The sequence below is a fragment of the Chenopodium quinoa genome, unplaced genomic scaffold (assembly GCF_001683475.1).
Source record: "Chenopodium quinoa cultivar QQ74 unplaced genomic scaffold, ASM168347v1, whole genome shotgun sequence".
NCBI classification, from domain to species: Eukaryota; Viridiplantae; Streptophyta; class Magnoliopsida; order Caryophyllales; family Amaranthaceae; genus Chenopodium; species Chenopodium quinoa.
In genome coordinates, this window is record NW_018742238.1 from 195,135 (window position 1) to 209,344 (window position 14,210).

Below are 14,210 nucleotides of genomic sequence, written 5' to 3' on the forward strand. Positions count from 1 at the left end.
AAGATTGTATGGAATGCGGGGGAGTGGTGCATGTTAGAGTTCTCTATGCTTAGCATGATTTATCCTTCAATCAACCCTTGGCATCCCCTTGCGTGCTCACTTCTACCACTTAGAAAGCTTGACATTCACTTATGCTTGTTGTCTTTCAAAGCTTGATTTGATTATGATTTGTGTGCGATTGTTACTTCACTCTCTTGTTTTCTCATTCTTTGGTTTGTCTTAAACACAATTTTGCAAGAGTTGTGGGGAAGCTCTTTGGAAACCCTCACGAGATCACAACTCGTCTTCACCGGCGACCTTGAGGTTTAAATGGCTTGTTGCTTGCGCTAGAAGAAAATTCAGCTTTTTTGCTAGCTTTAGTTTCTTGTAGCTTTCTTTGCTTGAGGACAAGCAAGAAGCAAGTGTGGGGGAAGTTGATGAGTGGCATTTATGCCACCATTAAGAGCTTATTTTAACGATTTTTCCCCATACATGTATAGTAGCTTGTTTGGACCCTCTTTTCTATCTTTAACTCTCTTTTCTTTTGCTCATCTTCTTTCCTAGTTTTATACCTCCTTTGTCTATTTTTCTACCATGGTTTTCTTTGATCATGTTTTATAGGAACCGTTGTGTTTGATAAGGAGAAGATTATGATTAAGATGTGTTGCGCGACCTTGGAGAAGCCGCGTAAAGGTAGCCTGCGCGGGCGTGTAGCCCTGTGAGAAGACGTGCACGGAAGAAAGAAGAAGAACAAGACAGATTATTTTGCACGCCTGCTGCGCGACCTGGGAGAGGGCGCGCCACCATACTATGCGGGCGCAAGCCTTGTGTGCGGCAGCGCACAGGGAATCAAGAGAAAAACAGGGCAAGGCAGGAAGTTTACGCAGGGAGCTGCGCGGCCACAGAGAAGGCGCGCACATCAACTGCGCGGGCGCGCAGGAATGACGTGCGGGCGCGACTTTCTGGGTTTTAATATCCGTACCTAGAAAGTTGCAGGCGCGCAATTACTAGAGAGAGAGCGCATATGCTTTACGCGGGCGCGCAGGTGAGGCTCACGGGCGCGCACCGCTGGAATTTAGTTTTCTCATCCGCATTGTTGTGGGCACGCAGGTACTAGAGAAGGCGCGCAGCTGGTCGACCTCTTCTTTTTAAACATTCCTATAAATAGCTTGTACTTTCCTTTTTGAGTAACTGGAATTAGATTAGCTTAATTTTCTGGTTTTGTTAGCTTAATCTAGAGAGAGAAACATTCTTAGCTTAGCTTTGTAGAGAGAGAAAGTGAGAATTTCACCATTGTTGATGCTTGGATCTTGTAGGAGAAGATTTTCTTGCTTGTAGACATTCATTCTTCAATCAATGAGCAATCTCTTACTCTTTTCTCTTTACTTTTGCATTTGATTTTGAATTGCTTAGTTTGAATCTTCTTGTTTGCTTATTAATCATGTTGATGCTTGTTGATTTGATGATTGATCTTGCTTCTAACATGATTTGTGAGTAATTCCCCTTACTAAGGGGATGGTGATGGTATAGTTGGATCTCAAGCATGTTTTAGAATTGAAATTGATTTGATTGTGATTAAAATGCTTTGTAATCCATGTCTTACTAGTTGTTTCTCTTGAGTGGCCAATCATTAGTTGCAACTAGGTGGATTGAACTAGGTTATGGTGGTAGCGTGACCTAGGAATTACCATTGAATGATTTTGCTTGAATATTACCTTAATTTGCGTAGCTTATGATGATAGTGTATGCTATTTGATGAATTGAGAAAGCAATTGACCCCGATAGGTGGTTAGATTGCCCTTTAAAATCATTGATATGAGATGCTTAGTTCACATTCAAACTTGATTTCATGCCTTGTTGTGCTTGAGTGAATGCTTGCCTAATCCATTCCCTTAGTGCTTTGATTACATTGCTTCTAGTTCATTTCATTCTTTGTTTTAGTATCTTTAGATAACTTTGCTCCTTTTTCCGAGATAGGTTGATTGTTGGTATTCATCGTGGTGTTTTAGTTTCTCCCTAGGTTCGACCCTTGACTTACCACTAGACTTGTGTTTAGTGTTTAGGTTTAGGTTTATAAATTTTGTGTTTGATTAGAGGTGTTTTAGTTTCAAAGACCTAAAATATCCCTTATCAATCAATAATAACAGTATACAAATCAACAATAACTACCACCGACAATCAATTTGTGTTATCGTCTTCAACAATAACTACCACCGACAATCGGATATGTAAGAACTGTATACAAATCAACAGTAACAGAATAAAATTAAACAATAACAACATTTAAATCAATAATAACTACCACTGACAATCAATTTGTTTCATCGTCTTCAACCCCCCCTCCCCCAAATGCCCAAATTTAGCTTATGTAAAAACGCTTGCAAATTCAAGGGAAATGGATCTGAGCTCACTAGCTTTGTTTTTGAACATGGAATAATGTCAGTTTCCATTAATATTAGTATACTAAGCTTTGTTTATAAACATGGAATAAACAAAGCCAAAGAATAAATATATCTATAATCTATATAAATCTTAACTAGAAAAACAAAAAAGAAAAAAGAAAAATGACAATTATATTTGGCGGAGTCGAACTCGCGACCTCCATTTAAAATTGATGGACTTCTACACATTTGATCACATTAGATGTTATTTATCTAATTTTTTAGCAAAGAAAACTAATCAGAATTTTCCGGAGGTCGCTCCCTGAGTATAATACTACGAGTATTATTCAAAAAAATAATAAAGAAAAATTGAAAACTATTCGGTATTGTCGTTCCCGGATAGTGGATGAACATTTCTCGTGATATCCCCCTCTTAAACCCTAATTTTCCCCTCACTCTCTTCTTCCTCCCGCTGCCTCTTCCTTGACTCTCTGCAATGGGGAAAGTAAAAGGAAAGCATAGATTAGACAAATTCTACCACTTAGCCAAAGAACAAGGTTACAGATCACGAGCAGCCTTCAAGCTAATCCAACTCGACGCTAAATACTCTCTTCTTCATGCTTCTCGCTCAGTCCTCGACCTTTGCGCCGCTCCAGGTGGTTGGATGCAAGTCGCCGTCAATCGTGTCCCTGTTGGTTCCCTCGTTGTCGGCATCGATCTTTTTCCGATTCGCCCCATTCGTGGTTGTATCTCCGTTGAAGAAGACATTACCAAACCCAAGTGTCGCTCGACGATCAAGAAACTGCTTGCTGAGAATGGGTTCAAGGCTTTTGATCTTGTGCTTCATGATGGTTCCCCTAATGTTGGTGGTGCTTGGGCTCAGGAAGCTACTAGTCAGAATGCTTTGGTTATTGATTCGGTTAAGCTTGCTACTGAGTTCTTGGCTCCAAAGGGTACTTTTGTCACTAAGGTTTGCTTCTTTTATAAACGTTGATAGATCTTAATGTGTAATGGATTGTTATCAAAGATTCAAAGTTTCATCTGTTTGTTTTTCGGTTATAATTACTTCAAGAGTTGAGCTGGTTTTTTTGGACAAATTATCTCATTAATCATATATCTTTGTTGTCTCAGGTTTTCAGGTCACAGGACTACAATGCCGTGCACTACTGTCTTAGGCAGGTACTGCACCTTCTTTCTAATGTGCTGTGAAACATGTTTCTTAGGGCAGAGCCACAGTTTCCGATTCTAAATTTCATAATTACCTATATTTTGTAGCCAAATCAATATGCTTTGCAGTTCTTAGAACTTTTTGTGCTTTAATTTGGGATACTAAAGCTAGTTTGTCCTCTCCTATCTGATTATTTACATCGTGATTTACCTTCTTTTCATTAATCCAACCTCTCTTAATGAATCATTGGTTTGCAGTTATTTGAAAAGGTGGAGGTAACTAAACCTGTTGCCAGTCGTTCAACATCTGCAGAAATTTATGTTATTGGCCTTAAGTACAAGGCTCCAGCAAGAATTGACCCTCGCCTTCTAGATATCAAGCATTTATTTCAGGGAGCTATTGAACCATCAAAGGTATTTTGAACTAGACATTGGATAGGACATATCCTTTAGTTATTCCTTGCGTGTTATTGGAAGTGGCCATTTTTTTTTAATTGTCCTAATCTTTATTATTTTGACCTGAATTCAATGCAGGCGTATGATATATTCGAACCAAAGCAAAAGAGAAACCGTGAGGGGTGAGTTTGAAAGTTTGACGCTGCTAAAGCTTTACTTCTTTATTCATTAATAAAGACCTATATATTTCCTGATATCTGATTACCTTTTGCCTGCATGTCTAAGTTATCTATACTGTGTAAGCCAATATGGTGTTCCATGTTCAGTTTTTACCTAGTAAGAATATCTGTATGTTTTGTGCATCTCTGCTGCCCAGAAATCTTCCTAACAATGATGTTTGTATTTCCCTGCTGCAAAAAACTAGAACTTGTTTATAGAAGGAAATAGATTAATGCTTAGCAATAAATGCCGCTGTGTTCATGTTTGTTCGGTTGTTTTTTATTGTTGATAAATGGTACTCTTAGGTATGATGATGATGTATCCCTAGTGAGAAAGGTTTGCCCTGCTGCTGAATTTGTGTGGTCATCTGATGATCCTGTTGAAACTCTTGGCAAAGTAACATCCATCAGCTTTGGTGATGATTCTAGTTTGCCTTTGAAGGAGCATCCTTCGACGACTGAGGAGGTAATTTCCTGTAGTATCTATTTTTTCACATTTGTCATGCTATAATTATCTTACCTCTATTAGTTCTGAAACTTTGACAGGTTATAACCCTATGTGAAGACCTGCGTGTTTTGGGGAAGCAAGATTTCAAGCAGCTTTTAAAGTAAGTTTAATTATTATTTATCCCCATTTTTTTTAATTCTGATTTGTCTCGTTTCAGAGATGCTTTTTTTTTTTTTTTTTTTTTTTTTTTTTTTTTTTTTTTTTGGCCATGAAAAAAATTGAGTTCCATGTTTTATACGTATAAGTAGAACATGCATATAAATTTCTTGGTTTATCCTGACATTCATGTTTAGAGAATGAACACGGCTTATATTACATAATAATGGTTCTTAATATCTCCTTTAACAGAATATTGTTTTGAGGAACACATATATGGCCTAGTGGCCTACCCAATTTCAAGCTTTCAGATGATTTGTAACCTTTGTTGGTTTTTACAAATATGGCTGCATGTTCCGTTTTCATCTTGGATTATAATGATCATTTGCATTAATTATCCTTTTTCTTCTCTCATTAAATGTGTTCTAATTTTACTACAGATGGAGGATAAATATTCGGAAGGCTCTTTCTCCAATTGGGAAAACCACTTCTACTGTCGTAAACATTGATCAGGAGAACAAGAATGTGGATAAAGAGGAGGATGAGGATGAGGATGAGGATGGGGATGGGGATGGGGACGAGGATGAGAAAGTTCTCAATGAAATGGAGCAGTTGACGCATGATGTAGAGAGAAAAAAGAAACGTGAAAAGAAAATTCTTGCAAAGAGGCGGGCTAAGGTATAATTCTTTTTTTTTTTTTTTTCTTAAAAAAATCGAAGAGAAGTAAATTTCATATCCTATAATTAGTAGCTTATCTAGCTAATCCAGACCTCTGGGTATCAGAAGATAATTACATGTTTGTGGCTGTGCATTAAATAGATATTAAAGATCCTCAAGGGAAATATTTTTGATATTGTCATGTGCAATGGGCTTGTAGGTTATCCAATAAACATGGCTTTGCTACATCTTTAATAGTTAACACTGTTACCTACACCCGAAGCTGAAGTCAAATTTTATGCTTGCTCCATTCTAATTTAGTTGTAACTTTTGTATTTTGATACGTTTCTTTTTAGTTGCGACCTTTCTATATTTAACATCTTTACCCACTTAACTTTACCAAACTACCATTATACATTCAATTTTTCCTGTTTCAAAAAAATAGCCCACTCACTTAAAATACCCAAACCCATTACCTAACACACTAATTAACACTAACCTTTCCCATCATTTTCCTAATGAAACATATCAGAATGCATCAATTTCCCCCCAAAAGTTATTTTAAGGTGAGTACTTTTTGACAGGGGAAATGTTCTATATTTTAGATTTTATAAGCGTCACATGCAGTAAAAACAATGTAATATACTTTGTGTTGGTTTAGAAAACTAGGCAAATACTGAGCCCCAATCATTGTATATAAATTGCACCTGAGTTGTACCGTGGGCCTTAGTGCTTATTTGCGGGTTAGGCCAAAAGATTTCAAAGAGGCATAGAAAAGTGCTCTGAAATGCACCAAGGGGCACATTAACATTGTTTTGCACCAAAGTTATTTATTTGTATAATATGCACCTCACTTCAATTTTGGGCACACCTTATGCTTTAGATTTGCACCTAGGCTCTTCGACCATTTTTGCCTTATTGTGCTTTGAGGTTTTTGTTTTATTTTTTATTTTTTACTGTTCGGTAATATGAGCCTTGAGCTTGTAGTACCTGTGCTTATGGATATACTTTATAATCCATAAAATAAAGGATATTATGCTCATAATTTTATTAGTAGCTCTTGATTGATGAAGAATGTGGTGTTGTAAACAATGTTTTGTCCACTGTTGTGACTGTTGTTGGACCTTTTAGCTTTGTGAGGATTTATTATTGTGATTAGCCATGAAACCTTGAGTCAGGTCTCACAATAAAACAGGGGGTGGAGTTACCAATTGTTGTCTATTTGTTTTAAGAGAATGGAGCCTTTGCATTTTTACGGGGAAGAGGTTTTACTTGCTGGCTTGTTTCTATGTAATGCCCATATTAAAGATCTTATCTTTTCTAAAGATATCCCTTGTATTAAAGATCTTGGTTCTTATAAAAGAGAAGGATCTCTAATGATGTTCTGTTGATGTGGTCCGTTCTGGTTCTTCATGCTGGGTTTATCCATTGTGTTAAACTATATCTGTGCATCACAACTAAATGTGCCTGTTTGAATTCTCTCAAACAAATTTGATTCGTTTTTTTTTTTTTGGCCGGGGGGAGGGGGTTATATTGACTTTCTTACATTTAACAAATATCACTCAACTATCTCCTATATGATATGCCTATTCAATTTAAAAAAAAAAGATCTCAGTATCTCCAATCACATTTAGCTTCTAATAAATGTACATTTTGATAATCAGTCTCTACATATCCTGAAATTATGTATGTGTATTTTATGATGCTTTGTGAATTTTCTACTATAGGATTCATACTGCTGATGATTTTAAGTTAATGTATTATATAATAAGATTTTCTCTGATGATGTGTTTTGTTGGATCAGGATAAAGCACGAAAAGCAACAGGAATGCAAATAGATGCTCTACAAGATGGTTATGTTGACAATGAATTGTTTTCTCTTGCTTCTATCGAGGTTAGTCATTATAAGCTGCTATTTTACTTGAATTGTGGATTTCAAAATGTAGTTTGGATACTTGTTTCCTATTCTTTTCAATTTCTTGGGGAACTGGCTTTGTGAATTTAGTTGAATTGATTGAAGTTGCTAACATTGTGGTCATGGGAAACTAATTCTTTAATTCTGAGAAAGCTGTATGCTCCTGTATTACCTATGTTTTAATTTGCTTTTGCTTTCATTAAGGGCAAGGACGACTTAGCAACTATTGATACCACAGTAGATGTTGAAGGTGATGAATTGGCTGGTAGTGATGATGATGCAGACAATGAAGCTGATGAGGATAGTGAATCTAGTGACTTGGATTCTGATGAGGAGCGTTCAAGGTTGGTCCTTTTTTTTTCCGTTTATTTCTGAATGGCTTTTGGTGCTCCTATGTAATGATTTTGTTATTCCCTCTGTTTTTGTAAGTGTTACACTTTGACCGGCACATAATTTTGGGCAATTTGATTGTCTCTAATATAATAATACGTAAGGTAATTGGGTATTAAAAAATCATAAATAATTAATGTGAGGAGAAAAATTACTTAAAAAGTAGTTGTGGGTATGTGTGGGGACTATGAGAGGAGAGAGATATAACATTAAAATGTAGTTTGCCGTAACAGGAAATGTAACGTAATTCTTTAAAAAAAAAACGAAGGGAGTATGTAATCTTGTACTACCTCACTAAGTTGTGCTCCTATGATTGTCCTAGGTATGATGAACAACTAGATAAGGTTCTTGATGAAGCCTATGAACGTTTCTTGGCCAAAAATGATGGAAGCACAAAGCAGAGGAAGCGTGCAAAGGAAGCATACTCTGATGTGCTCACTGTGGTAAGGATCTTCTATCGGAATTGTAACTGACGGGCTTTCTGCTTGTTTTAATCGTCAATGTAGTTTGTTATAGCTTCCTTGAAATGCTGTGACTCTGTTGAAGCTATCTTCTGATGTTCCTTTTCTGCAAATCTTTGGTTCATTTGTTGGCAAAATAATTTTTTTTTTTTTTTTGGGTGGTGAACGGTGGGTTTTCTGCGATGTTCCTTTTCGCAGTCGATACCAAAATTTTGCTGCCTGGCTTGTGTGAGTTCATTTAATACTGGATTGACCTAAGATGTCTCTACAATTGTTTGTGCAGGGTAGTGATGATGATAATAATGACGTAGATCAGCCAGATGACGATTCTGACAATGATCAGGTTGATAAGGAAGCGAATCCTCTTGTGGTTCCTATTGATGAAGATAGAGAACTAACCCAAGAGGAAATCAAAAGCAGGTGGTATAGTCAAGACATTTTCACTGAAGCTGTAGAGGGGGGAGATCTAGGCAAGGATAGTAGCGATGAGGATGACTTGCAGATAGCTGTACAAAAGAAGAAAATTGCCCTCAGAAACAAAGCTAAAGATGGGTCAAAGCCTCATTCTTTGGGCTCAGAAGCACCAAAAAATAGGGCTGCAAAGGTACAAGATGATTTAGAGGTTGTTCCGGCTCCTGTTACTGATTCAAGCAGTAGCTCAGATGATGAATCTGAGGACTATGATACTGACACAAAGTGTGAGGTGTTGGCTGCTGCAAAGAAGATGCTCAGGAAGAGAAAAAGAGACGAGATATTGGATGATGGTTACAACAAACGTACATTTGATGATCAAGGCTTGCCTAGCTGGTTTGCTGAAGATGAAAAGAGGCATAACCAACCATTGAAACCTGTCACCAAGGAGGAGATAGATGCTGAAAAGGCCCGATTCAAAGAGATCAATGCACGTCCTGCTAAGAAGGTTGCAGAAGCCAAAGCTAGAAAAAAGAGGGCTGCAATGAGGACCATGGAGAAGGTACGAAAGAAGGCTAACACTATCGCCGACCAGAATGATCTCCCTGATCGTTCGAAGTCACGGATGATTAATCAACTCTACAAGAAAGCAGCAACACCCAGAAAGCCTAAGAAGGAATTAGTTGTTGCTAAAAAGGGGGTCCAGGTTAGGGCAGGGAAAGGAAAACTTCTTGTGGATAGGAGGATGAAGAGCGATGCAAGACAGCAGGGAATGAACAAGCAAAGTAAGAAAGGTTCAGGCAAGGGCAAGGGAGCAGGCCAGGGCTCAGTGAAAGGTTCGGGCAAGGGCAAGGGCAAGGACTGTATGAAAGGTTCGAGTAGGAGTGGCGGTAAGGGTAAAATGTGAGCTATATGGGGTTTGTGGAACATTGTTTCCAAGGTTTTGACAATTTTAGCCTAGTCTTGAACTCCCTCCTAAAAAGTAATTCTTTTTTTTTTTTTTTTTTTTTTTAAAAATGAGACATTGAGTGCACTAGTGATATACGAAGTATTTAGTGCTTATATGAGTCTTGTTCCAGCTTGTCACATGAATATCATGGCGCTTAAACAAAATTGTTTAGGTTTTTTACTTAAATTTTTTTTTTTTCCATATATGTTTTGAATAGGTTTAAATAAATTGCAACTTTTGTTTTGTCTTTCTTCAAAGTTAAATGTTTTATCTTATTGTTGTTCACACCTCACACGAGGACGGTATACTTGGATTGAGAGAAATGTACTATTAGGATTTTAGGGTAATAAAAGTCAAATTAAACAACATGAAAGAAAATATAAGGGAGGGGAAGATAGTGATGGTGTGATTGTAAGGAGTATTTTTGAAGTTGTGGCATGGTAATAGGTGAAGAAAGGAAAACTAAGCGTTCCAAACATAGGGTTAGAGTTGTGAGATATGAGCTATAAATGTCTAACAAGTACAGTTGGCAAGGATTTTTTTTTTGTTTTGTCTTTTCATTTTTATTTTTACTTTTCATTTTTATTTGGTTATTTATTTTTACAACACCACCGGGTCTCTTTATAATAATATTGATACTTTATATTATGCCATTGTTGATACTATGTCTATTAGTACTATTAAGGAAACACTTAATTACCATGTTAAAGATCAATTAATTTTATCTTAATGACTTTTTATGATACTAGTTATCACAACTCTACTGCTTTATATATCATAATAAATTAACTTTTCAATTTAAAAGCCAACCATGCTTCACAATAATAATTATTGAATTAGAGAGTTTTGAACTTTTAACCATTAATTGAACAAAGTCCGGAGCTTCTAAATTTACCAAGTTAGCTAATCCCAACCATGTCTTCCTTAGATCAAGCAAAACATAGATCTAATTTGTTTTCTACTATACCTTAGACAATAGTCTTTAATCAAACACTTTATATTATGTTTATGATGAATTTTCTCAACAGAAAGATAATTCATTTGATATATAAGGTTCAAAAAGATAATGTTCCCTTCTGAAAGAAAACTTTTCTTTAATTTGAAAAAATTACAACACTCGTATATTACAATACTCAAACTGAAAGTTTAAACAAACATGACAAGAACTAATGTTTTTCTTTATTTTAAGAGAGATGGGGAACCAATCAATCATTTTCTTAAGGTGAGGTTTTTTTTTTTTTTTTTTTTTTCTAGAGGACTTTCTATGATTTCTGAAAGACTCTAGCCAACTCAACACTTCAACTCTGCCTTCATCCCTTGCCTAAGTCTCTTTATATGAAGAAACTAAACTTACATAAGATTCTCATCCTCGCTCTGCAAACTATTCTCCACCATGACAAGAACAGTAACAATTTATAAAACGTGGCTACAGTGACTGTAACACCCCCAAATCTCCCTCTACGGAAATACCAGCATAATACATATAGTTATACCGTAGAGATAGACTTAGGTGTATTACCGCCGCGTGATTACGCAAGGCTACTCAAACTACTAACCAAAACCAATACTTTGCAGTGGAACTCAAACTCTTTCTTTATTAATAAAAACGTATGTGGCCGTTAATGGGTTACTTAGAATCAGACACACCCGTCCCAAGGAAAGAAGGGAACGGGGCGATGATCAAGCTGGTCTAAGTAAGTCAACCGGACAACCGTCTGGACAACACCAGGCGGCGGAAGGCACATCCCAAGTCACTCGAGACAAACTCATGAAATTCATGACATGTTTCAAGGGGGAGATAAAGGACCTGATCAACAAGAGGACGGTTGGCTCCAACAGGGGTCAGTCAGCCAAAAAACCTTCTTTCTCTGAGAAGAACAAGCCAGTCAGGGACCGAGAGCCTACTCCGCATCCTAAATCAAAGGAGGGGAAGCGACCCTTGATTGATCTTTCCAAGATCCGATTCCTTGAGACAGGGAAGAGGAGGGCCATCCGGCATGTCCAGCCGGATGGCTCAAAGAAGACATACTCTGATGCCCGGTTCCTAATCAAGCAGAAGAGAAACTAGCAATTGTCTGAGTCGGCTTCAACATCGAGTTACCTAGACAGCTTCCAGAATACCTCAATGAGGTATTTTTAATCTGTACGAGAGAGTAAGTCAGGCGGCCCATCCGTCCACACTGGCCCTTAGATGATCCATTCGGCCCCATACATGCAGTATGGACAACCTTACATGCAACTGACCCTCTTTGGGGGTCAAGCGGCACAAAACGTCCAACCTTTGGACTGGGAGCTCCGTCTGCTAATACTTGGGGAACAACCTTCTGCGTTCTCCAGGGAAATAACTAAGGCGTCACAGCCGGCCAAGGTTAAAAATGTTTTGGTGGGTACTTATGATGGTACCACCAACCCTGAAGACCACCTCACGGCCTACACCAACCTCATGTACTTGCAGGGGTTAGATGACGCACCTGGTGTCGGTGCTTCTCGGCTACATTGAAGGGCATCACCCAACAATGGTTCAGTAACTTGCCAGTCGGCTGCATCAACAGGTTCAAGACGCTTGCGTTATTGTTTGCTTCTAACTTCTATATGAATATCCTTTTTAAAAAACAAGTCTTGACTTGGGTGTAGTGCAGCAGGAGGATAGAGAAGGGCTTCGGTCATACGTCAGGCGGTTCAATTTGGTGAGAATCCAGATTCAAGGGCTGTCTGACGATGTGGCTTATTCAGACTTCTTCAAGGTTCTGAAGGATGGGTCAAATTTTAAGTTTAACCTCGTCTAAAAGAGGATTGCCACCCTTTAGGAAGCGCTGATGGAGGCGGAAGCCTATATGCAAGCGACCGAGCTCTGCTCCATCAGCAAGCAGTCGGACTCCAAGAAGTTTGACAAAAAAGAGAGTCGGCGAGCTCAGCCGGCTAAGAAAGCTGAAGAGAGTAAGAAGAGAAAAGAGATCTGGGCGGTTGACGACTCTGATCATCCATCCCAGAAGAAAAGGAAAGAGTTTAAACCGTACGTTCCAAAGTACGAGTTTAACAAAGACTGCTACTCCATCCTCATGGAGATAAAGGACCAGGTGACCATAGAGAAGCCCGTTGCTATGAAAGGTTCCGCCAAAAATCGGAACAAAAACAAGTACTGCCATTTCCATGAAGATATTGGCCACGACACCAATGACTGCTATAGTCTCAAGTGGCTATTGGACCGTCTGGCTGATAAGGGGGTGTTGAAGTCTTACATCCTGAAGTCTAAGTTACACTAAAGAGAAACCCCGGGCAGTCGTCCAAAAAGGATGCCCAACTTGCTAGTAGTTCGGACACTAACAAAGAGCCGATTTACAGAATAGCAGGTGGCTTTGCTGGAGGGGGCCCAACCATCAGGGGCACCAAGGATCATGTCCTATGGCTGGACGTAAGTTCAGTTAATGAGGGTCAGGCATCTACTGACACCTTCCTTGAGGTTTTCGTCACTGAAAAGGACAGGGGCAAGGACCGCCGACCGCATGATGACCCCATTGTCATTGAGTGCAAAGTGGCAAACCAGAAGGTCAGCCGGATCCTCATTGACACCGGAAGCTCGTCTGACATCATCAGCTATAAGTGCTTGTCAAAGCTGAAATACAAGCCCATCAGCATGCACAAGGTTTCTCACCCCTTGGTTGGTTTTGGGGGTGGGGTTGTGCACCCAGTCAGACGGACTGAACTACCCATCCGGCTGGGGGAGAAAGGAGAGAGACGCCACATGGTAGTTCGGTTCTTGGTCGTAGAGGAGCTGATTGCCTATAATCTGATATTGGGTCGTCCGACTTTGAACGAATCCAAGGCCGTCATTATTCCATCCCTTATGCTGTTGAAATTTGAGAAGGATGAGGGGTCTGTTGGCTCCCTAAACGGGAATCAAAGATGGCTAGAGAGTGCTACCTCTTAGACGTTAAGCCCACGGTGGCTGCTGCCGGCCAGGGTGAGGAGCCAATAGACCTTGATGTTGTTAAAGAAGCCGAGCCTGCTTTAACAGCAGCCGACAAGAAGAGAAATGCCGAGCAGCTGGTGGCCTTGAAGAAGGAAAAGCAATCGCAATCACTGATCGGGGAGCGATCGGATGAACTCCGTCCCCAGCCGGCTGGTGAACACATTGATGTTGCTCTGGACGACACACGCCCGGAGCATAGTGTTAAGGTGGGGACGGCTGCTTTTGCGAAATTGGGTGCAGACTTGCATAATTTGTTTAAGGAATTGAAAGATATGTTTTCCTTTGAAGTGGAAGAGATGTCAGGCATCAGCCCAGATCTAGCTGTCCACAAGCACGCCGTTGATCCCAAAAAGAAGTCGGTTAGGCAAAAGAAAAGAAACCACGGCAAGGAGAGAAGTCAGGTGGCAGCTGCCGAAGTGAAAAAGCTGTTAGACACCGGGTTCATTCGGCAGTGTCACTTCCCAGATTGGGTTACGAATGTTGTGCTTGTGAAGAAGCCGAATGGTACCTGGCGCATGTGTGTTGATTACACTGACTTGAACAAGGCATGTCCGAAGGATAGTTATCCAATTCCAAAGATCAACAGTCTGGTCGACTCTACAGCCAGACATGCTTTGGTGAGCTTTATGGACGCCTATTCAAGCTTTCACCAGATACCCTTTTGGAAAAAAGATCAAGAGAAGACGACATTCGTCACTGATAAGGGGTTATT

The 14,210-nt window shown here is 39.2% G+C and overlaps 1 protein-coding gene across 1 annotated transcript; it reads left to right on the forward strand.

Moving 5' to 3' along the window:
* Window positions 1-2,653: 2,653 nt before the first annotated feature.
* LOC110735045 (adoMet-dependent rRNA methyltransferase spb1-like) lies at window positions 2,654-9,588 on the forward strand. Its single transcript, XM_021915172.1, has 11 exons — window positions 2,654-3,330; window positions 3,492-3,539; window positions 3,786-3,941; window positions 4,062-4,105; window positions 4,448-4,607; window positions 4,688-4,749; window positions 5,186-5,423; window positions 7,207-7,296; window positions 7,522-7,661; window positions 8,030-8,150; window positions 8,452-9,588. The coding sequence occupies exons 1-11, from the start codon at window positions 2,857-2,859 to the stop codon at window positions 9,484-9,486; spliced, it is 2,568 nt and encodes an 855-aa protein (XP_021770864.1). The 5' UTR covers window positions 2,654-2,856; the 3' UTR covers window positions 9,487-9,588.
* The last annotated feature ends 4,622 nt before the right edge of the window (window positions 9,589-14,210 follow it).

Coding starts and splice junctions, on each gene's coding strand:
- LOC110735045 (XM_021915172.1), top strand. CDS start 2,857: ATGGGGAAAGTAAAAGGAAAGCATAGATTAGACAAATTCTACCACTTA. Junction 5,424..7,206: donor TTGCAAAGAGGCGGGCTAAG/GTATAATTCTTT, acceptor TTGTTGGATCAG/GATAAAGCACGAAAAGCAAC. Junction 8,151..8,451: donor ACTCTGATGTGCTCACTGTG/GTAAGGATCTTC, acceptor TTGTTTGTGCAG/GGTAGTGATGATGATAATAA.